Raw genomic sequence first — 24,321 nt, 5'->3', positions numbered from 1 at the left:
CCTCTCTCCACACATATTCTCTGTTGGTCTGGTGTACCCACAGGCTTCCTAAAGGCTTTATTGTATTACAAAACGTTTCCTTATCACAGTCGAGAACCTTAGTGCTGCATTAAAAAGATGGGTAATTTTCTTAAGCCTCTTTTAAAAATATATATAAATAGGATTAGCTGGATAACATGTTCAGATGCAAGCACATTATTTGATTACTCAATAGTGGATCCAGGTTTCACCCAGGGCACTGCCAATCTTCAGCTGGGGGGGTGAGTGGGGGAGAAGTGCTCATTGTTCGATCCTGTCAGTGCTGTCAAGAGTCATTACAGGGGTAATTGCTTTTGCTCCACCCTGATTTCTTATCAATTGGGATTGGGGATGTGGAGAAGGGTGTTCTTTTGGTTTTGTTTCTAAATTGAAAAAACCCAGCTTTCAAAAACACTCAGCACCAAGCCAGGACGAGCAGATTTTTCAGAGCAGCTCAGTATTTACTGGAGCAGCTGGAGCAGGGAGGCTGCAGAAAGGAGCCGCGGTGAGAGCGGCAAGGGCGGCTCTGGCAGGAGCTGCTCACTCACGGCGCATCCCCGAGTCCCGGAGCGCTGCTGCTCCTGACAGGCTCCTCGGGAACCTGGCCCTGCGCACCTGTCAGGCTTTCACATCTGGGCCCTCTCTCAATGAAGGTGCAGAGTATCTCCCACTTCAAATAGATGTCAAGAGTGAGACTTAAAACTGTAGGAAAAGATTCACTAATTAGCAGGAATGTGCAGAGATCATTGATCTTACACGAAACAACCCTATGAACTTGAACGGTTAAATATGTCTAAATCACTCTTGGGCTTTTAAGAATGGTGTCCTTTGTTGTCTTTTCTTTAGGAGCCCTGGACTCAGTGCTGAGAAGACAACAATCATACAGAAATTGAATTGATTTTTCCCTACAGGTTTCTTATAGATTTGGGCCACTTGTGGCATACAGCCACACACTCCCCATTCCTCCTGCCATACACCAATGTTTTTGTGAGGCCCACTCTGCCAAAATGTGGGTAGCCAGTGGTGCTTGGGGTGTCCTTGAAGCAGAGCAAATAGAGGGAGCTTTGCCTTTGTGAGCACAGCAGGCTTACAGGATCAGGAGACAGAAAGCTGGGGAGATGCTTTTTGGAGAGCTCCATCACTGAAATGGTCTAAGGCCCTCTGGATGTCTTCTCTGCTTTAAGAGTATTAACAAGACCTGCCCTGTGAACTGAATCCTGTGCCCACAACAGACACCAGCAGGGTTCAGTCAGGCCTACACCTGGTCCCACATTTTGTTCTGTGCTGTGGGATTAGACTGCTTAGGAAGAATTCCCCATCTGCCAGCCTGCCTGGCCACTAAGGCAGAGAGGACAGGAGCTGAGCAGAGGGTCCCTCCATGGTTCAGGGATCCAGGCAGTGGGACAGAAGGGGCCTCTCTGCTGGGAGCCAGGTCTCCTGTCTCTGGGAGCTGGCAGCTCCATGCCAGCCACAGAAGTCCACAGGTTTCTTGAACACCATGTTAGGAGCTGCATTACCTGTCACAATGGTTGCATTTAAAGGGCTTTGCACCCGTGTGCTTTCTGTAATGCCTCGTGAGCTCGTCGCTCCGTGCAAAACGCCACTCGCACCCTTCCCACGAGCACTTGTAAGGCTTCTCACCTGCAGGGGGAGGAGAGAACAGTCAGCGTGGCACAGCAGCATTATGAGCACTCAACTTGATAGCCCCGTGTCCTCCCACCCTGCCTCTAACCCATTCAAGTCAGTCAGCCCTTCACACAATTCACAGTCAGCATGGCATGCAAATAACTTAGGGCTTGTATACTGGTGACAGTTCCAGTCTAGATTTTACCACAGCTAAAATTCTCACACAATCTTATATCTTGTTTCTACTCCTTTTGATTCTATTTACCCCTTGCGATTCTATTTGCCCCTTGTGTGGCCAGCCTCACATCTGCTCCCCTCAAGCATTGACGACTGCTGTCCCCAAGGACTGCACCTTTTTTACTTGCTTCTGACAACAAAATCTACTCCTGGGACCAAGAAATTATGTAGGAGTTTGAATTGAATTTCTTTGAATTGGCTGGTCCTTCAGGCTTCTTGCACTACCCGTTCATCAGCTGTTATTCTGCCCCAAAATATTAACAATACCGTTGAAAGCAGTGAAATGGTGTAGTGGTAAGACAAGAGAGATTCTAGTCTGCTGGTGTGAGTTGGACACAATGATTCTTGTGGGTCCCTCCCAACTCAGGATATTCTATGATTCTATGCTCATATCTAACTATCTTCTAATGCACATCAGTCTCTGCAGATCAAAGTCTGCCATAGTGTAACATCTGTGGAGTCATTACCACCTTCTGATGAAGAATCCCAAGTCATGACTCCCTTTTCTTTTTCAGTGCACACGCATTGGTGTGCATTCAAATTTAACATCTCCCCACACAACACATGCTCCACTGCATCACCTCCTATAGAGACTCCATGTCACTCTTCCTCATGCGTTCAGTTGAGATAAAAGTCAGACAAGAAATCACTTTCACTACCAAGCTTTTAAGTGGATTATTACTTATTTATTTGTTCTTAAAATTGCTAAGAAGGTAATCTTAAAACCCACCACAGGCCACACTGAGGCTGCAATCTATAAGACCCCTCCAGGCCAGTCACATGAGACAATCATTTGACCACAGCAAAGACAAAGATTGTTATATTTAGTGTGTCTATTCAGCAAGTATAAGAGTGAGATCTGGATATGGGAGACTTATGTATATCATGATGATGAACTGGAGAGGCAAAAAGAGCAAGAAAAGTGAAAAGGGAAAGAAAAATGCAGCAAAATACCTGGAAAAATGCTGTTCTCTGGTTTATTTCTGCAGACTTCTTGCTGCACAGTGGTCATCTGCCCCAGACAGAAAAGCAGAATGGGCTGAGACCTCAAATGAAGTTGAGCCATTTTACTGGCTCAAGTTGAGCCTTTGAGAAGTTTATTTTGCTCAGTAATTCAATTAAAGGATTCATTGGGATGAAGTTGTGAAGAAGGGACAGCAACTGGCAAGACTACACCAAAATATCCATTTATCCTGCAGTGCCTGAATGAAGAAATGCCATCCTGGACATCCCTGCTGTGAGTCACAGTCCCCCATGGGAAAATGCCCAACAGGACAAGGGACTGAGCCAACAATAACACTGTCCCACTTAGAATGTGCCTGCTTGGTCATTTCTGCAGACTCACCTCTTGTTCCTTTATTTTTTGGACAGGATTTCTTCAGGAAAATAAGAAGTTAGAATCTTAGTAAGCAAGGTGCTGGTGTCTTGTTTCTGGGCTGGTTACTCAACTGTACTTCAAACGCTGTTGCCAGTGCTGGCCCCATGCACTGGAGCTGCAGTTGCAGCAGTCTCCCCAGGCCCTTTGCACCTGACCTGTCAAACAGCATCTGCTCTCCTCAGAAAAAAGGGATTTCTCAGTCCTGTGCCTGTGATGGGGCACCAGTTTGTCTGAATATTTCATGCATTATTTTAAAAAGCTGTCAGTAAACAAGCCTCGATGCTAGTGCAGTTCCTTGGTTCTCTGACGCTCTCTAGTGCCTAGCTCAGAGTGGAGACAGCCAGGCAGGGAAACTGCCTTGCAGCACATTTGCCACACACATGCTCCAAAGCAAGTGCAGAGGTGACTGCTCAGCCAAATCTGGCAGGTACAGCCAGTCTGAAGGATACAGTCATCTACAGAGCAGAACGGTGAAGAAAAAGCATCCTGGGCTTTCTGTGAAACTATATAGGCTACTAGGACAGAGGCGGAGTTTGGCTTGTTAAAATTTGTCAAGAGCTTTAAAAACAGACAGTGCTATATATATATGTATATATAGGTTACAAGAGACAGAAAAGCCAAGCACGATTACTGGTGAACCCACAGAATGACACATATCTCTGTTACATGCTGCAGGGGCTCCTCTCCCAAGTGTTCCAGCTTTGGCCTTGCACAGCCCTGAGCTGAGTTTTGTTTTTGCTGGGTAACCCAAGCCCTGTTCAGCAAAATGTCAGACAGTACCTCTCAGGGCTGCAGACTGCACGCTGCCATAGCAGGCTGCCAGTGCACAAGGTAAATGCAAAGGAGCACAGTGACCTTTAAAGCCATGTCAGCTTCAGACAGCTCCTTGACCCAGAGACCTCCAAGAGGTTCAATTTCCTGTCCTCCTGCAGCTACTCAAAAACACAAGAGGGAAGGAGAACAGAGACCTGCCTGTCTCTGCATGTGAAGACTAAAAACAAACTGCTCCTTCAATGGCTGCTGTCACCTTACATGAAGATGAAATGGAAGTGTGTCTTGCCAAGGTGCACATATGTAGAAAGCATGGGAATGAAAAAGGGGGGAGTCCTCCTACCTCACTACTGGCAATAGCAGGGAGGAAAAATGGGAAGGATCCTTTCCATGTGTTAGGCTGCTCTTCTCTTGTTCAGAGGATTAAAAGAGACTAAAAAGATAGATGATGAAATCTTCTTCTGCTGAAGGCAATGGCAAAATTCCTACTCACTTCCACAGGGCCAGGATCTCCCTCTTTTTAAGAAATTAATTATGAGCTGCAAATCCAATTAAAAATAGGAACATCATGGATTGTGCCACACTGACTTTTTTCTAATCTCTCAAATTAAAAACCACATTCAAAACTTGTGCCTGCAAGCCACACCCAGGAAGGAGGCTCTACTCCTTACTTCACCTTTATTTAACACGAGGATCTACGCAGTCCTTAAACAAATGCATAAATCCACATTTCTACAAACACACTCACCAAAACAATCCTACAGAAATGCTATTAGCCCTTCAGAAGTACTTTAGGGTTTCAGTCCATCATGACTGCACACTTCTGTGAAGCAGCCTCTCTTCCCTGTGCTGGGTCCTGTGATCCATACCTCACTTTAACCTTTTCATGTTCCTAGAGCACATATTATACCCTGAGACTAGGATGCCTGGGGAGTAGGCTCTTTGTTCCACTTCTGTTTATGGCACCTCACCCAAGTGAGCTCTCCTTCTAAAGTACTCCTAAAGCACATTTCAGTACAGTCTGCCCCTCCATCCTCTATTTCATCCAGCCTGGTCCAATCTGGTAACTGGAGGACAAAGACCTTTGAAAATTTATGGGAAACATGCAATAGTGAAGCTACAATTATATAAAATCAAAACAAAAAATCCATCAGACTTTGACAGCCCTGAAATCGGGTCACTGTTCCTTTTGTGACTAAGATGAATGCAAGACTAAATATTAGGCATCTAGTTAGAGAAATAAACAAATTATTGGTACAGCTTTTTCTTGAAAGCCAAATATTTATCATTTGGAAGTATGAAAAGCCAAGCACACAATCCCATTTACACTCCTGTGGCAAACACACACTAGGTTTCCAGCAAAACATGATGGACATAGCTGGGCTGGTTCTCTAATGACCACCACAGCAGAATTTGAAACTTCTCCCTCCATTTTCCAGCCTCGGGAATTCTTGGTGCTCTAGATATTGAAAGCCAACATCTGACCCTGCCACCCATGGCATTGTTTTTCAAGTTAATGGGGAGGCAAAGGCATGGGTGGGCTGTGACACATCATACCCAGGCAGTCTGGAATTGGAGGTGAATTCCTCTGCTGTGATGGTGCAGGGGGCCAGGCAAGCAGCTCAGCTGCACACACCTATATCTTTGCTCTCCAGCCACAAGCCAGAGAACATCGCGTTTTTGCTCCAACACATATTTAAACTGTAAATTCTGTACAAACCTTCACAACAAATATTTCCTCACAAAACACAGCAATGGGGATGTTGTCTCTTCTCAAGTTCCAACGACCCCCTGTCCTTGCCACCTACATCTCACAGCACCCTCTAGGTCCCAGACATATTTCTCTTGTCCATGAAGTAAGGCAGTGTTTGCTAAGACATCTCAGAGAGGCTGTTTCAGCAGAGTGATTAGCAGAAACATTAGCTTACAGGACACAGAGGTACCTACTCAAGATCAGCTGAGGACACAACCACAAAACTACAGCACATAATGGGCACATTATACTTCTTATAGCTGCATTATTTATTGCCAGTCCCAAGGGTTAAAAAGTCATAAGTGCACTCTTCTACAGAAATAATGAGATTTTAAAGAAGAAAACAATAATAATCAGACATCATTTGCCTTCTGCTTTGTAGATAACCTAGGGCCATGGTTTTAAACCTCCCCTTGCAGCCCTGCAAGCTAGGAACATTTATTTTGAGATATAGAGGAAGAAATTTGCTCTCTATTCCCCGAATTTTTTTAAGGAAAAAAACCCTCCAGATTTAGGGATGTGCACAATAAGATCACAGAGTTCCAGTGTGATGGGGTGAAGCCCTGGCTCCATCCAAGTCATTGGAAAAATGTTCATTAGGCTCAAGTTTCACCCTGTATCTTTATGGAATTGAAAGCAAAGATATTATGATTATTCATCCATATCTATTTCCTTACCTCCCAGGCACTCTCCTGCAGGGCACTTAGTAAAACAATCAAGTAGTTTGAGCTCCCAGTCCTGCAGTGAGCTTCACAGGAGAATCACAGTCAAAATCCTTGCTGATATTTCTCTGTGCTAAAATGTGGTAGTGTCATGGGACTCCTTTAGTCTCTTGACACTCCTTTTTGATTTAGCCAAAAATGTTAAAAGAAACTGAGGGGAAACCCCCAAATTCAGCCTATATGCATATTTTGAAGGCTATTCAAAGCAAACATTAGTTGCACTATGTTTGAAGAGTTCCTTAATATTACACAGCTACACAAAGCTAGCATGTGAAAGTGTGTTGCAGACATCTTTTATGAAAAATCCTTTCCTTAGGATTTTTCCTCCTGAGAAGCTAAGAGGCCGCAGGAACAAAATGTAAACAATGGTTATCTGCTGCTGTGGAATGCAACAGGTGGATCTTTGATTGGCCCATGTTGGTTTTTCTAATTAATGGCCAATCAAAGTGAGCTGGCTCAGACAGAGAGCACGAGCCACAAGCCTTTGTTATCATTCTTTTTATTCTATTCTTAGCTAGCCTTCTGATGAAATCTTTTCTTCTATTCTTTTAGTATAGTTTTAATGTAATATATATCATAAAATAATAAATCAAGCCTTCTGAAACATGGAGTCAGATCCTCATCTCTTCCCTCATCCTAAGACCCCTGTGAACACCGTCACAAAAGTGTATTTAAAAAACAACAGGAAAAAACTAGCATGCGTTATAATCCACTAAGAATTTTTCATATATAGTTTCAAAATCCAAGAAAAAATTGTCTGAAAGAAACACAAATATTTCCTACCCTTTTATAATCTGTAATTTAAAAACCACTTAAAATGAAGCTAGTTCTGAAAGTCTCAATTTCTGAAAGTATGTATTGAAAGACACTTTCAGCTACACGTTTCAAGAATTATGTTCCCAGAGAACTAGACAAACTGTAAAATTACAACTGAAAAAAGGGATTAAATGCCAGATTTCTTGCATGTATTTTTCCTATAAGGATGCTATGGGGGTCTGATATGTGTGAAGAACCAAGTGCTTTTTACGAGTGTTTTAATAACTTTCCTTGCTACCCTAAGAGTGATTTAATGATTTTTCTTTCTACCCTTCCTGAGAAACCCTTTTGGGACCTACTGCTCCTGGGCTGAGCAGGAGCATGCTGTTGCAGGAGCAGCAGTGTCACTGCAGGATGCACCCAGGCATCCCTCAGAGGCCAGTGCCTGAGGGGATGCTGCTGCTGCAGACAGGAGTCCCTCAGAAGTGCCAGGAGCTGGTGTGGTTTTGGGGGAGGAGCAGCCTCTCAGAGCAGAGAAATGCCAGGCAGGCATTCCTAGCAGTTTATGATGAAAGTCTGCCTTAGCACAATGAGAAGCCTAATGTGGACCTTCACATTACCAATATTTTATATTTATGTAGCACTCTTCATCTCCAAGGGTCCCTGAGAGCTTTACAAGCTACATACATGGCATACCAATGAGGCCAAGCCATAATTCTTCTAATTAGCTGAACATCAGCACACAGCACATGGCACAACAGAAAATGTTACTGGTCACTCCTCTCTTCCTGTGTCAAGTGCTATATGAGATTTAATAGAAACATATCTCAGAAGGACATTTGGGGTTAAGGGCCACTGAAAAATGAAATCTAACAAGACAGGTCTCCTAAACACCAGTGCCTGTCTTCTCTCATTACATATACACACCTTGTCAAATAGGAGACACAGAAGAGGAGCTGCCCCAGACCTGCTCCCCACTTTCACACCACATTCAGCACGTTACCATCACATGGCTCAGGCAGCTGCTCTGCTGGGGAGGTTACAAAAAGGCTGGTGAGCGGCTGCAGTCCAGAGATCAGCCTCTTTTTAAGATTAATAAGTTCATTTCTTTACCAAAAAGGAAGAGCAGGCTATTTAATACATACATCCTCTGGAGATCAATGCTAATATCTAAGTGTATGTGCATGCAACCCATCAACCAGTAAAACTAATTACAAAAATCAATTTCAGATACTTTTCTGAGCCATTCATTCCTCAATATACTCCTAATTGATTTTTGTTGAAGAATAGAAAGCCTAATTAATATTTTTATTATTTAAAAGGAATGCAGAGGAGGGGGCAATGGTGAGTGCTTAACTGGTTCGCCAATGTTTTCTACACAAAAAAAAAGAGCAAAAAAATTAAAATTGGCATTTTATTCCGTTTTCCCACCTGCTGGAAAAATGGAAAAGCCTTTGAAAGGGTGACAAAGCACAAGAGAAAAGCTGGCAGAAGACAGTATGGGGCAGAAGAGGAATGTGACAGGATTGTGAAATACACAATGTGAGAAGGTTGTACCTATTTTTAGAAGGGCAGGGATGATCAAGTGTAAAAGCAGTACATTTCCATGAATGATGCACAGCTCCTTTCATCCAAAAAGGTCAGAAATGCCCTTATAGAGAGGTGACTCTGATTATATTTATGTTAGAGATGGGGGAAAAAGAGGTTAAGAAGGAGACCCAGTGTCCAATCAGTCTTTCCACAAACTTCAAAGCTCCGGATTAGTTCCTAAGGGCCTTGCCAAGGCTCGTCTACCAAGCCAGCAGCAGTCTTCAGCATGTAGCCATTCAAGACACAAAAAGAATCCAATTTTTGCAGCATTATGTCTTATATACACACAAGCACCTAACACATCCACAAAGCCCACTTGCCTAGCTGAAAAGCAGAGAAAAGCAAAGCATGTAGCAACATTCAAAGAAATGGAAATGTTCCATTTTCTACTCAAGAGGCTGCATTTAACAAGCACACATTGCCCTCCATACTGAGCCCTGAAGGAGGGGAGGAACGCCCGGCTTTATCTCTTTGGGTCTGAGCACGACTCCCATTGAGAGTGACAAAGCCTTTGCAATGTGCTCCCCGTTCAAACCCCTCTCCACAGCTCCTCTTTGAAGGAAGCTCCTCTGTGGTGGGGAGCAGGGCTGGGGGACAGATGCTGGTGCCAGCCTGAGCACACAGGCCCAGCTTGTGCCCCATTAATTGCCAGCACATCCTCCCCTGGGCCAGGCCCTGGGGACAGGAGCAGAGCAATAGGGACACACGAGCACCCGGCAGCAACACCAGCAGCAAAACTACCCAATTAAACCTCCAGTCACCTAAGTGAGTGGGGAGGGGGGGGGAAATTTAAAAAAAGAAAAAAGAAGGAAAGGAAGAGAAGGGAAAGGGAAAGGGAAAGGGAAAGGGAAAGGGAAAGGGAAAGGGAAAGGGAAAGGGAAAGGGAAAGGGAAAGGGAAAGGGGAGGGGGAGAAGGAAAAAGGAAAAAGGAAAAAGGAAAAGGAAAAGGAAAAGGAAAAGGAAAAGGAAAAGGAAAAGGAAAAGGAAAAGGAAAAGGAAAAGGAAAAGGAAAAGGAAAAGGAAAAGGAAAAGGAAAAGAGTTGCCTGGCAACAGGCAGGCAGAGGGGGCTGTGCAGCAGGTCGGGCTGGCAGCGGGCGGCGGGGCCGGCCCATTAGCGCCCGCATCTCCTGCATTTCGTGCCGGGGTCTCCTGGTAACAGCCCGAGCACGCCGGCCGCGCTGCTGCGCTTCCCCTCCTCTCCTCCTGTTCCTCCCGATCACGCGAGGCATCGCTGTTTGCCCTAATTACACATTCTCTGCTGCTTCAAGCTGCCATTACTTCGGTCCCCAGAGGAGCAGCAAGAAATTTTTAAAAATGTCCTCTAATAAGGGCTTCTAGTTTCAGATTCTGTGGAGCTCTGCAAGCTCAAAGATGCAAAGCAAGGTGGCAGCGGCAGAAGGAACAGATGAAAAAGGAAAAAAAAATCAGCAGCTCAATAGACCAGATTTTTCCAGCACTCTGAAACCTGTTCCCTTCCCTTTGTTTTTTATAACTCATCTTAGAGGGTGGACAACGAGATAGCCTTTAAAGGACATGGTGCATATTTACATAATCCAGAGCAGTGTATCAGAGATGTGTTCCTTAGAAACCTATAGTTTAGGTCAAGAGTTTTTGAGAAATTCCAGACTACAGATAAAGGCAAATAGATCGGGAAAAATATGAGATACATGTATCATGGACTGTGTTGAGAAATGACAAAAAAAATTAAGAGGAACAGACTCCCTTTTTCCAGATGCTAACATCTTTTATGGTTTTGCTCCATATTTTTGCTAATGAATGTGAGGTTTGCTTTTTCAAACTATTGCAGTGCTGATGTTTTTCAGCATTTACCATCTTCTCCCTTTAGTCACTAGAAAATCAGAGAAAAGATGACCAAAAAAAATGATGCAGACTGGCAGAGACAGCACAGGAATAAAACACGAGGGGGAAAGAACATGCATTTCTTTTGATTTCCCACTCTTGTCAACAGCAAAAATGGAAAAAGATCAAGGATCTCAATCATTCAGATACCGAATCTGATTTGGAGATAGATGCAAATGGGAAATAACGTGTTTGGGTTTAAAGAATGCACTGGCAAGTCGTCTCACTGAAGGCTGCCCTGGTGTTACCTACATGCTGGCAAGCAGGGGCTGAAGGAGATCCCACCCTTCCTGGTGCTTTCTCTGTCCTGGGCACAGCTGGCAGGGGCACCCAGCTGCTCCACACTGAGCAGGGCTCAGTAGAAAGGCCTTGGCAGTGCTGCTGGGCAGCCCTTGGTGAACCAAGCAGACTAATCTCAAGAGCACAAGGCAGTGAGTAAAGAGAGTTAATTTTACCAGCCAGGAAGACTCCCCATCTGGATTTCAGAAAAGGCACAAAGGATTACCTGTCCTTGGCTCTAAGGGGGTTACATGCAACCAGCTGGAAAGCACCCAGACCATTCATGCTGCCAGGTGAGGGCAAGTAACCAAAGGAGAACACAAATGTATTAAAACATTCTGTTGCTGAGTGACACTGTGTCTTCAGGGAGAAAAATAAAAAAATAAAGAGGTTTCCTGTATGAAACATGTTTACTAACACACATTCAAAGCCAAAGAAAGCCCAAGAAAAAAATCACCTTTTCTACGGGTCTCACAAAGAATTAATGATGAAATATCACTCATATGGAAGTCAGTTTACAACGGATCACAACTTAATCAATTCAAGTTAATTTTTATCCAGATATTCACAGATAGAAGTCTTCTATTATTTTCAACTACATGGGCCAAGTTTTTAGCTAAACTTGTTACACTGTGCACAGTTCTTTTCTCCCTGCCTCTCTCCAACACACATGCTCCAATTTCTAAAATAACAAACAACAACCATACTGGGAAAAACCCAAATGTGGAAAATTTCACTCTGAAGAAGGAAAGGCTTTGCAAACTTTACAGGTGACCAACAAGACGTACAAATGGAAGTTTATATTAACTAAGCTATTAAGACCTCTCTGTGTGTGGTGGGAGTCCAGATGTACAGGAGGAAGGAATAACTCCCCACTAAGCCTCTGAATGTGCACGGTCATACAGTTGAGTACACCTTTCTTTCAGAACTCAGCTGGACACCAGCTTTTATCTTGAAACTCATGTTTGTCATCATTAGCTTAGCTAGCATGCTTGCAAATGTTTTTTCAGCATTCAGTTTTTGCAGCCACAATTTTCAGTTCTGAGTCTTGAAAGCCAGACATCTTCAGGGACAAATCTACCTAACACAACATGTGTGTGCTTATCTGCAAATGGGGACTTCTGGGATTGCAAACTGGCCTGCAGTGTTTTAAAGACTTTGATTCTTATTAAGCCTTCTTATCATGTCTAAAGCTGGCCAGTGGAAAGATTTTGGTTCTGCAGTCATTGTCCTGAAACAGGTGGCTTCACCCACTGTGCAAGAAGTTGATCCACACACAGAGTCGAGGTACTTATTTACAGGTCTGTGCAGAAAGGGGTGCTGGGTGGCAAATCCACAAATGAGAGCGTAGATGTGTTACCTATGCTTTAGTGAGAATCTGAATCACCACACATGTTATGAAGGGAGTAAATCCCTTTGAAATTTTATATGGTAGACTGTATCCAATTGACATTGTGGTGGTAAAAGGCAATGGTATGTTGAGAATAATCTGTTATTCCCCTTACAGGTCAGTTTGTCCAAGACTCTGATCAAGAGGGGTTAAGATTTTTTGTCAAAATGCATGAAATTTGGCTTTCCTTTTAACATGAGTTGACACTTTGCCCTCAAGAGGATTTTGTGTGGAAACATATCATGGCTGCCCAGCTGGGGCACAGCACTGAATGCAGCTTGGATGGAGGCTGGGCACAGCTCACAGTGCAAATCCTGTGGGACACAGTGCCACTCCCCAGCTGGGCTCAGCGCCTGCCAGCAGTCATAGCAATGGGACAAGCTTCCAAATCCATCTACCCAGGTGCTTCCCAGCTCCCTTTTGGCTTTCATTGCCTGCCAGCCAGGCGGGAAACGTGTTGTGACATCACGGAGCCCTGTGTGACAGCAGCCCATGACGTCACAATGCCAACACGAGCAAGCACATGGAGACTGGGCAGCCGGAACATCACAGCCTGAGCTGCGACCAACATGGCACGCCGAGGCAGCTCACGAATCAAGGTGTCACCCTTGCAAAGGACCGGAATGAGGCTCATCCTGGTGGTTTTCCTGACCATAGTGCTCCACAGGCTGTCTCTGTCATTCACTGCCCCCACGTGTACAGCCAAAGAATGCACCAGCAGCCTAGACCCCTGCAGTCCCACAGGCTGGGTGAGGTTCAGGATGGGCATCATTCCTGAGGGTCCAAAGAAACCGCCTGCTTTCGCCAAGAGCATGACTAGCTGCATGGACCAGCACCACCGGCCTTTGCCAATGCCAGCACCAGGTCAGGGAGAGGCTGGACATCACTCCTGAGTGACTGAGGCGATCACCCATTGTCCCACAGAGTGCAGCCTCCAGCCTGCCCTATCCTTCGTGCCAGTTTTGGAACCACCTTGCCCCTTGACATGAGCTCGTTGCTCTGTACAGCCTGGCAACCTGTGAGGCTGCTCAGCATGGCTTGTATTGCCTTCTGCATCTGGAGAAATGTGAAGAAACCTCAAGGATGGGGAAGGTGATGGACGTCCTCATCTTCAGTATGGACAGACTGCTGGGAAAAGAGCACCTTGAGGTGGTCCAGACTGTTCTTGGGTGGAGGCCAAAACCAGCCTGCCCCGCAGGGCCATGAGGCTTTTCTACCACCTCCACATGAAAGACCTCTTCTAAATCAAGGAACCAAAGACAATTGACAAAACAACCGAGATAAAACCAGATTACAAGGAAAAAATAATGCCATCTCATCAAACTAGGGAAAGGGTAATTTTAGCAGAAGGAGATTATGATCATCAACTCACGGTGCACGGATTCAAGAACTCAAAAGAGAAGACTATGCAAAAAGAAAAAATAATTTAACCAAAAGAAGATTGAATAATAATTAATTAATAATATGAACTATGTCTTGTAGCCAAGGAATTTTAATGCCTTGTTCCTGTCAAATGTTCTATGGGACTGCCTAGACAACTGGCAGCATAGAGGTAAACCCATGCATTAGGCTGATGAATTGTGGCAAGACACTGCCACAGGTAAAGAAGCTGCCTGTAAAAGTACCCCATGCACATGCCCACATACCCAAAAGTTGGGCTACTGAAGAACACTGCAACAATGAACAGGTGGATTAGGCTGCCAAGATGAAAGTGCCTCAGACAGATCTGGACTGGCAACATAAAGGTGAATTAGCTTTGGCTTGGTGGGTCCATGATGGCTCAGGTCATCAGGGAAGAGATGCAACATGGTGGGCTCATGACCAAGGGGTGGACTTAACCACAGACAGTAACTATGAAACATGTGCTGCAATCAAGCAGGCCAAGCGTAAAGCCCTTGTGATAAGGGGACAATGGCTGAAATATTAATATGAGGAGGCCTGGCAGATCAATTACATCACACTCCCACAAACCCACCAAGGCAGGCACTAGATGCTGACAGTGGTGGACACAACCACTGGATGGCTGGAGACGTACCCTGTGCCTCACACCACTGCCCAGAACACCATCCTGGGCATTAAAAAGCAATTCCTGTGGTGACATGGAACCTGAGTCAGACAATGGAACTTATTTCAAAAATAGCCTCACAGACACCTGACCAGAGAGCAAGGGACTGAATGGGTATCTCATATTCCCTATCCCAATCAGGCTGATCTCCCTACCTGCAGCTGTTTTTTGCTGTAAGGTGGGCACTGCTTATGCCATTGTGCCCATGGTTTTATTTGGGACCCCATCACCCTTGGCAAAAGCATGGACACTTCTGCTGTATTTAGATCAGCTCCCATGAAGCCTTGTAGTTCATCTGCTCCTGCTTTCAAGTTCCTGCTGCTGGTATGCAGGTGTGTGGGACTGTGTCCATGTGGGGTGGGAAAGACAGGCTCTGGATTAGGAGAGGTCCATCCAGGCTGCTGGCTACTATCTGCCCAGACATGACCCAGACTCAAACACCCACACTGTGCTTAGGAAAAGCCTCTAACACAGCACTTGCCTTTAAGATGAGAGGTAGCACACTTGGCTTTTCCTGCCCACAGCTCCTCAGGCCCCCCAGTCATGCCCACCTCAGCCTAAAACAGCATTTCTGAGGACACATCTCCAATTCATCCCTGGCATGACCTCAAATAGTTTAGAAATGACAGTGCTTTTGGACAAATGGACAGGAAAATCATAACTTCTCCTTGTTAACTTGCCCATTCTAACCAGTGTGGGACAGCAGCAACACAAATTGGTGGGTTTTTATTTCAGTCTCTTTTTGTGATCTCTATCATTTGCCCACTGGCTGGCTGCTTCACAGGAGCTCAGGAGCAGGTGGATGGGTATAAAGAAAACACCAAATTACAAATTCAAGAAGGCTCCTCTGTGCCTTACCAAGGTAGACTGCAATAACACTTGGAGGCACCTGCACTTGCCCTCCTGCAGCTGAACAGACAGAAAATATCAATTTCTAGGTCTACCTTGTGCCAGAAATCTTCTCACATGGCAAACAAATAACACCTATTTACATTTTCAAACCCAAAAATTAAGATTGTCCCATGGTATTGATTTGGCAAATGATGGAGCAGAAACATGGGACTGAGAATTCAGGTATTGACAACTAACCTATGGATGAACACCACTGGTGTTTTAAATGGCAAGGGCTGCTTTTGGCAAGGGCCATCCTCCTGCTGCCTGGGTGGTTCTCAAAGATAATTTTTTAAGTCTAAACTCTTGCTGTAATAATGAAGTGAGGCTCTGACTCTCCACAAGAAAATAACCACACTTCCCTCCAAACTTGCCAAATGGCTAAAAGGTTTCAAGATCAGAAAGTTAGAGAGAGTTTGGGATCAAGCTGGCCTTATTTTAATCAGCTTTGATAAAGACTTGTTATGTTTTTACACAAAAAAAACTTTTTAAAAGTCCAACATCACAACAAAACCACATCTTTCCAAATTGGCTAAACAACTATACTCCCCAAGAAATGCAGCCCTGAATGAAGGTCTGTCACATACCCTTCCTCCTTCAATTCCCTGGCTCTCACTTCCAGCAGCGTATTCATGTGTTGCTTCAGCTGCTGCCATTGGAGCTTCAGGATCCTCCATGTCCCTCCATGTCCCCTGGAGGTTTCAGTCCTGCACACAGAGCTGTGGACTCATCACAAAGCCATGGGTCTCTGTACAACAAAACATCTTGGGCTTTGGCCTTAATTTCTCCTATGTCACCAATACTGTTCTCCCAAATGCTTTTCCCTAAGTCATTATTCAGTCTTGAATCCTGCAGAATTGGTGGTTCATTGGCTTGGCTACTGGCTTTTTCCTTCTCTTCAATGGTTTTCTGTTCACAGATGCTACTACACTAAAACAATACAGCAATGCAGCTTCCCATTCATGTGCTATCACTGACACAGAGCCTTTATTTTCTCTGTTATTCCTTTCCTTTGTATTAATCTTCTTTCCTATCATCCAGACTACTCTCCTTAACTTAGTCCCCTCCAATAATTTTCAGATTCCAGATATTTTCTTTCATCTCAACACTTGGTGAAAGTTCTTCTCTATTATTTGATACACAATCTCAAAAACCCTCTGTTGGTAAATGCTCTTTCTAATCTCTTGTGTCTCATCTTTTTCTTGCAAATGTAGTACTTTGTTTTCCTGCAGGGTGGATTTGTTTGTTTTAGTTACTCTCACCCAGCATTTTGGATCAAAGAACTATATAATTTAAAATAAGATGTCCTGACAATGTGAAACAAACCCCACTTAAGAAGTGCTATCTTAAGATCACATGTAGACTAGTAACATCTATTTACATGGGTATTTCCCACTTGTTTAGCCCTTAGAAACCTAAATACAGATCTGAGGTGCCCAACTGTTGTTTCTCAGACTTGAGATCCAGTTGTATCCAATCCTGGTTTTGGATGGATAAAGAAAAAAAAAAAAAAAAGCAAACCTTCTGATACTTGTAAAATGCAAATCCTAGCAGAACCCCATAAGGGTAATTTTTTTAATCATTGTCCCAATCTTAAGGATTTCCTGGCCAGTTTTTATGTGCTGCATCATCCCCAGTCAGAAAGAACCCATGTCATCTTATACCTTTCCCTGCAAATTACTGCAAGGAAGGCTGATAGGAATGGTTTTGTCAGGAGATAGAAATCTCCAGCAGTTTCTGATCTGGGAGACAGTCACATCCCATGACTAATCTTTCCATAGGTCACAGGCCAGCTCACCCTTAGACTTATTTGCATTCAACACTCTCCAGCAATATCCTGTTTTCTAATTTAGGAAGTACTGATGATTATACATGGGGTTTGGCTCATTGGAATTCCTTTCCTCTCCACTCTCCATTACATTGACAATTCATCTCCATGCATGTGTGAAGGCAGGATGAAAATTTTCCTCTCTCAAAAGAGAGAAAATGCCATTGTTAGCACTGATGTCTGCTCCCCGAATAACTGTGAGAGAATGTGCCAGAGTTGAATTACCATGACAGTCCTGGTTGCTCCTTCTTTAGATATTTTTACTGCACTGACAGGAAAGAAAACAGGAAGAAAGGTGAGCTAGACGTTTGGGAAAACCTGCACTGGCAATGTGGCTTTCCCAAACCTCTAGCTCACCTTTCTTCCTGTTTACAGGCCCAGCTGCTATTTCTTACCGAGGAGCTTCTTTGCTGCACTCTGACAGTCAGCCCCACCACTGCTCTTAGCTCCTTTACACACCCTTAACTTTAGATGCACCCTTAACTTTAGCTTGCTGTGAGTTCAGTCAAATATTTTCATTTCCCTTTCCATACAGACAATGTTTTTCCCTTTCCCTTCCAGATTAAATTCTCTCCCACACAGATGATTGTTTTTCTCTCTCCAAAGGTCATCCAGAAGGTGGTTTCATAACCAGTTCGACCACTGATGGGCCTTAGAGTGCTGTCCTGATTCTCTTGCAGATGAGATGTGGGACAGTAAGTGGAAGATGCACCAAGTGAAATGTGAAATGTGGGGTTTGATGGCTCCTGGGCTTCCCAGCAAAGTAAAACCCCAAGAGAGGATTGTTCCCAATCTAGCAAGCTGCTATCAGCCTGCATTGCCTGCAGCCCAGCCTGGCTCATCCCGCAGCAGCAGGAACAGCAGCCAGCGCCTGTCTGGTCAGCCTTACATATGAATGAAAGGAATGCAGCCTCCTTCCGCTGCCTTCCACCCCCCAGCCGCTCCCCAGCCCATGGCTGCTTGTTTTCATGCACTGCAGTAAATCCCTTTGATCCAGCAAGTGGACTTTGCACGTGCAGGCTGAGTGACCAGCCCACATCTGCCTCAGTGCCTGAGCCCCACACTGGGAGCTCTTTGTGCGCCGGGCACTCACTCCCTTCCACAGAGCCCACGCTGGCACACTGCTCTCGCATGACACACTAACGAAACACCGGCCAAAGGAAAATATCTTGCAATCATTTCAGGCCCTCTGGCTCAGCCACTGACTCAGCCAAGTGGCTACTAGCCATTGGCACTGCTGGGTGCATTTGCAACCCACAGCACACTCAGTTCAGGCGTGAAAAAAACAAAGCACCCATGGAAAAAAGGGCTCCTTGTCCCATGCCCTGCAGGCTGCATGGGAAAGGACACAGCCCTGACATTTATAATTCAGTCCCAAATATCCATAGCTACTCCTCTGTGTCCCACGTTTTCACCAGAGGCAGGAGCTCCCTGTGGGGAACCCCACTGAAGAGGTCAGTGTGAACACATTAGATGTCCTGATTGTACCAGCTCTCATTTAAGGCATCCAGCAGTCAGTGTGTTTTTAGGGAACAGAGCACGCAAGCAGTATGAAGGAGTCTGAATGACTCTGTGCTCCAGACTCAAATAAGCTGTTTAGGCAAGCCTATCACACTCCTTCCCTCGATTTACTCAGGTTGCTCCCAGGATGTAAATGTTCACAAGCAACCTGCTTTCCACAGACAAAATGAGAGACAGGTTTTCTGCTCCCAGGTTCTGCATCAAAGATGTGTTTTAACAACAAGGCTGCATTCAGTCCTCATCCCCATGCTTTCTACAAAGCGGTGCACAGCTAGGACATGGATAGGGGCAGAGTGGTTTTACAGCTGTTAGGATGAGAGAGATCATCATTCCAAGCTTGTATTCCCTCTTGTTTTTTGTCTTCCTACTTTCCTAACAACCTAAGCTATCTGCTCAGGACATGGTGAATGAAAACAGAAACACTCCCATAATTTGGGGCTGTTTAAACCTCTGATGGTTTAACTGGCAATATCAGAGCTAGCTGATCCCACCAGGTGAAGTGCTGGGAATGGGAGGTCTGGGCTCTGCACCCATCCAGGCAGCTGCAGTCTCATCCTCTGGTAAAGGTCTCCCCTCTCTGCCAGCAAAGGCAGACATGCCTCTCTCACCACATCCAGCACTGCTGTGGATGGGCAGGCTCAGCACATCATGGCACCACCTACAATCCAAGGCTATTCAACAGAAAGATCACAGGGCCAGTGAGAAACGTTTCTCATTGTGGATTAATTGTAAAACATAATATTACATATGGTAATGTTAGAGGGGAAAGGTTTTGGCCTCATAAAATTCAACCAGGCCTAAGGCTGAGTTCAAAAGCATGCAAACTCTTACAAGATTTTGACACCAAAGGTTTGAGGTGCTGAGAGATTAGAAGTTCTTGTAAGTGCTCCTCATGATTCCTTGTTCATATCCCCATTTGCATGACTACACCAGGAAAACTTCACAAGTTCACCCTTTCCACACTATTGTGTCACATCCCTGACTAAGCTCAGGAAAAGCTATGTAAGACACATCACTTCCAGCTTGAGAATGAACATGAGGTCATATCAGAACAGACAAGATCACTGGGTCAACAGCTCTCACACTCTTCATTTGTGCATTCATGGAAGCTCCATCACCTGCTGGAAGGCCTTGGCTGGAATGTCCCACTGGCTAGCCCCAGCAGGGACAAGCCCTCACAGCAGCATTGGTGCTACAAGGAACCAACATTCTGACCATTATGATCAGAACCAACATTCTGATCATTGGTGCTGATTTTAAAATTATTGTACTACTTTCACTGGCTTTCAATCACTGAATCACAGGTGAGGTCACTCCTGGCAAGGCAGCTATCCCCAGTAAGAGCACTAGAAAGCCCATATAAAAAGATCAATGCCTTTTATGTCTTACTATGATTTATACTTCAGACCATGTAACTTTTACAGTGCTGCCTAGTATGTGATGGATGCAGCTCTCTTAACAACCCACATATTTATCTGATTTACTGTGTTGGTCCAAAGTGTTATTTTCTACCTTGCAAGAACAACCTTGCTTCTAGGAATCTGCCTGCATGATAAGATCGTGAACTAAATGTGCAGTTATTGTAAGAGACCACACATTTTACAGTAAAATTGAGAAAACTGATTATAGCAATCCCTCTGGAAACAAGAATAATCACATGATAAGACAATGCTAATGGGAATTTATCATCTCTCATCACGCGTGAAGCTTAGAACAAAGCAGCAACGTGTGTGAACTGCATAGCTATTAATGCCAATGAATACCAGCTGAAGAGCTGCTGGGGACTATGAAGCAATGAGAGGAGGGAACCTGAACAGGCAGCCTAAGCCAATTCGGTATGCTTCAACCAGCTTACACACAGATATATATATAACACATTTGTAAATGTTACCCAAAATAACAACCTCACATCTATCCATACAGCCCATTCCCTCTCTACCTACATTATTTCATTCAAACTCCATGTCATTCTTTTATTTGTTCTCACTATATTTTAGCACTGGAGAAGTCCAAGATCATGAGTATCTGAAGGGTATGTGTCTCTGCATGCCTACACGTCTGCATACGCACACGCTGCCTCATGCACAGATTATTCCTCAGCCACATATTTAAGATCTGAAACACATTTCTCTTTCTCCCATACAAAAGGCACCAAAAACCTACCCACGCTAGTTTCTATTTGAAGAAAATAACATTTGTCTAAACTTTACATTTTTAAAGTTGTCTCGGGGAAGTGAGTGCCAAAAACCCGAAGTGACATGCACATAGTTTTAACATGAATGATACATCTACATCCCTTAGGTATCCTAAAATTACTCTGCATCAAGCCCCATAAGACATATGAAACCCCAACAGGTTAATGGTAGATGGTGAACTCCTCTGTTCTATTGAATAATGGATACATTTGCTGGACTACCATATTTTCCACTGTTCTGTTTCATAGACAGAAGCTTGGACTTTCAGAAGAGATTTTTTTTTCTTTTCTAAATGAGAATAAAAAGAGATGGTTACGGGTAGGTGGCAGGACAAGATGAGAGAAGCACCCTGCATAAGTACCTGTATGAGTCCTCTGGTGAGCCTTTAAGTGGGAGCTCTTTGTGTAAACTTTCCGGCACCCATTAAATTGACAGCGATGAACCCTCTTCTTGTTTTCTGGGGATGCTTCTGTCCCTGCACCTCCTTGCTCACTGTCACTTTGCCCACTTTTTATTGTCCCCGCAGTCGCTGTTGCTACCCCCACTTTCACAGAGCTGAGTGAAGTTTTCTTGGCCACCAGTTTCAACGTCACTGTGCCATCCACCGCTGAGAGAGTCTGTGGGGTTTTGACGAGGTGGCGGCTGAGCTCCGGAGAGGAAGGGGGGGTTAATGAGGTCACTGCATTGAGCTGGGCCTGGTTGACGGCCGTGTAGCCTTCTGTGGAAGAGCTGGTGGGCTGCGAGCTGAGGCACGTCTCAGACAGCAGCTTGTCACGGGAGAGGATGATGTCCATGCTGGCGCTTTTGTCACACGTGCTCGTCTCCACTGGCAAAAGGATGGGCTCCAGCCGCCGTATGTTGTCCTCTGCATCTGGGGCTGAGGAGGCATGAAGGAAACAGTCCAAATCCTCACCAAAGGTCTCAGAGATCTTCCGTGGCTCGGTCTGAAGATATCGCTCTAACTCCAGGCATGTCTGCAGAAGGGAAAGGGAGATGGGAGGGAGAGAAATCGCTGTTAGAGAGAGATTGCAGCACAGCTGCCACCGAGGGCAGAACATGGTCCAGAGCCATTCTGAGACAGCATTCATCAACAGCAGCATCTTCTGGTGAGATAGTCACACCCTGGGAGACACAAAGGTTTGGCACTTGTTTGAGGCTGCTCAGAGAGAGTCTGGGAATACCCACATATGGTAGCAGGTATTATACTAAAAGTGAAGATACAGCAACCAGAAAGTATCCAATACATTTTCATTAAAGTCTATACATTGTTGTTCCATGGGCACCAGGGCCTTCCCAACTTAAAGTATAATCTGTCACTTCCATATCAAACTATCCTAATAGAGTCATCATTTGGCATGTACAAACAAAAAAGTCACCTTTCCAAATAACTGCTTCCTCTTCCTTCACAAACATTAATTTTCTCTCCAAATTTAACTCAGTGTAGTTGGCTGGGGCCTAATCTTCCTTGAACAACACAATTCTGAAGTGTGACACTTTAAGATAGGAGGTAGAAAAGCTTCCAGTGCGACCACAGCTTGTTTAAAGGGCCTGAGAGAAGGAAAGGTGACAGAAAAAAACCTTTAACTTCTGTCAGTTTTAGAGAGAGTTTTGGCACACTTGGTCAAATGGAGCTTCCTGCGTACAGGACACCAGACTTGCACACAAACACACACTCATCCCTTTATTAAAAAGTAGGTGAAGTTTCAAAGAGGCTATCACATAAAAATGTGCTCCTGCACCTCCACAGCAGTGATCATCAGCACAAGGATGGGATGAACCCCCCTATGTGAATGTGTCTTATTATGAAGTGTCCTGAGCTTGCCCCAATAAAGCCTTCAGCCACCAAAGCACTGCCCCAGTGTCCTCCACAGCCAACACTAAAAACTTTTATTGTTTATAGAGAACCATTTGCTGCAGTTTCAGGAGCTTTTAATGGAGTTTATTAGCACTGTTTTTCATTTCTTGCAGCTTGAAAGGATAGCTGGTTTAATACCACCACTGTGATTTCACAGGGCTTGGAGAAAGAGACATTCTAACTAATACGTTTTAGAAACCTCTAAAAACTACTCCTCAGAGAACACTTCTACCAATATTAAGAAAGGGGTTTTAGTAAAAAATTTTTAATCTATGGGAGCTGGTGACCCAACTACATCTCAATCTGGAGAGTCCAGCATCTGATCAAGAAATAAAAGCTTCATATGACCAGAGGAGAGACAGAGACTTCTGCCTTCTGAGTACAAAGGTCTCATCAACAGGAATGTAAGGAGGCCCCACTGACAGCTCTCTAGGAACTGGCAGGTAATTTGAGATTATTACTTTCAAAGCTCCCACAAACAGCACTGTTGGTTGCAGATACAATGTGGAGGGATGTCTTTCAAGTTCACCACAAAATCTGCCACACTGTTGTTTCTTTTTTAAATAATAGCTGATTATAGATCTGAGCTGTAGAGATGGACACAAAGCAAGAGAACAGAATATATGCAGGTGAGACATGCTATACTTTAGCATGTATGTTATATTCAGAGGTATGAGACTGTCTGTACACAGGCCTGGGCGTGGGACACAATCAATTGTCCTTGCCTTAGCAACCTTTCTGTTTTCTTTATAAGGTGCATTTCTGGTACTATGAGAAAGAGCTTTAGCTAAGAGTCTGGTCTCTCCCCAGATAAATCCTAATGGGTTTTGGGAGAAGCTTTCCAACATGCCACATAGTCTTTCAGGAATAACCCCCACCACCAGGAGAGGCAATGTTTTTGAGTTCTTCACATCATGTAATTTGGGCTTTCTGGTCCACTTAGCGTTCATCCAATGGGGCAGAAACAGGTTTAGGGGCCAAATAAATAAAAGGCTTCCAAAGGAAAGAGCAAGCATAATCACAAATTAGGGGTGGAAAGGGGGAGGGCAGCAGCAGGGAGAAGAGACAAGGACTCAAGGCCATTAAATCTGATGACAGTGACATGAAATTTCAATTGCTGTGGGATCAGAAAGCTGCATGCCAGCTCTGGGCTGCCCATGGAGGGGAGGCGAGCAGGAGGTGCTGCTCCTTTAAGGCATCACTACCCCATGACAACAATAGTGGGCCTGACAGTTTTTCCAGCTTCACCATTAATTTTCCATAAAGAGCGGTTTCTCGATGAGCCCTTTTCAGGCAGAGCCTGATGCTTCACAAACCTGTAATTATTCCTGGCTCCCCCCTCCCGCAGCCACTGCACCTGTGTCATTTCAAGACACCAGCTGGTCATGTCTTGCCTTCTGCCTCTGAAATCCAAAACCAGAGGATCAAGCCCATCTCCCCATAGAAGGGGGGAGAAAAACAACTCAAAGAAACAATGTAATGCAGTCCCTCCCACCCACCCCCCTCAGCCTCTCCACCAAGTCAATAGCAGGGAAGAGCCTAGCAACTGCTGAGCCAGAAAAGCCCTGCACCTAATCTGCATGGC

At 44.7% G+C, this 24,321-nt stretch overlaps 1 protein-coding gene across 3 annotated transcripts in view; it reads right to left on the bottom strand.

The window, feature by feature from the left end:
• Positions 1 to 24,321, bottom strand: part of KLF7 (KLF transcription factor 7) — a 65,618-nt gene that overhangs the window by 13,142 nt on the left and 28,155 nt on the right. For all 3 annotated transcript variants that reach the window (XR_003379577.2, XM_074548297.1, XM_005484164.4), the window contains 2 exons: positions 21,243 to 21,855; positions 1,536 to 1,659 (listed from right to left, as the gene is read on the bottom strand). Coding sequence is in view for 2 of the 3 variants with exons in the window: in XM_074548297.1 (XP_074404398.1) it covers positions 1,536 to 1,659; positions 21,243 to 21,855 (737 nt within the window). In the remaining variant the exon portion in view is untranslated. The remainder of the gene's footprint in view (positions 1 to 1,535; positions 1,660 to 21,242; positions 21,856 to 24,321) is intronic.

The sequence above is a fragment of the Zonotrichia albicollis genome, chromosome 10, assembly GCF_047830755.1.
Source record: "Zonotrichia albicollis isolate bZonAlb1 chromosome 10, bZonAlb1.hap1, whole genome shotgun sequence".
NCBI lineage: Eukaryota > Metazoa > Chordata > Aves > Passeriformes > Passerellidae > Zonotrichia > Zonotrichia albicollis.
Note: the sequence above shows the minus strand (reverse complement) of the source record. Positions and strands in the feature narration are given on the sequence as shown.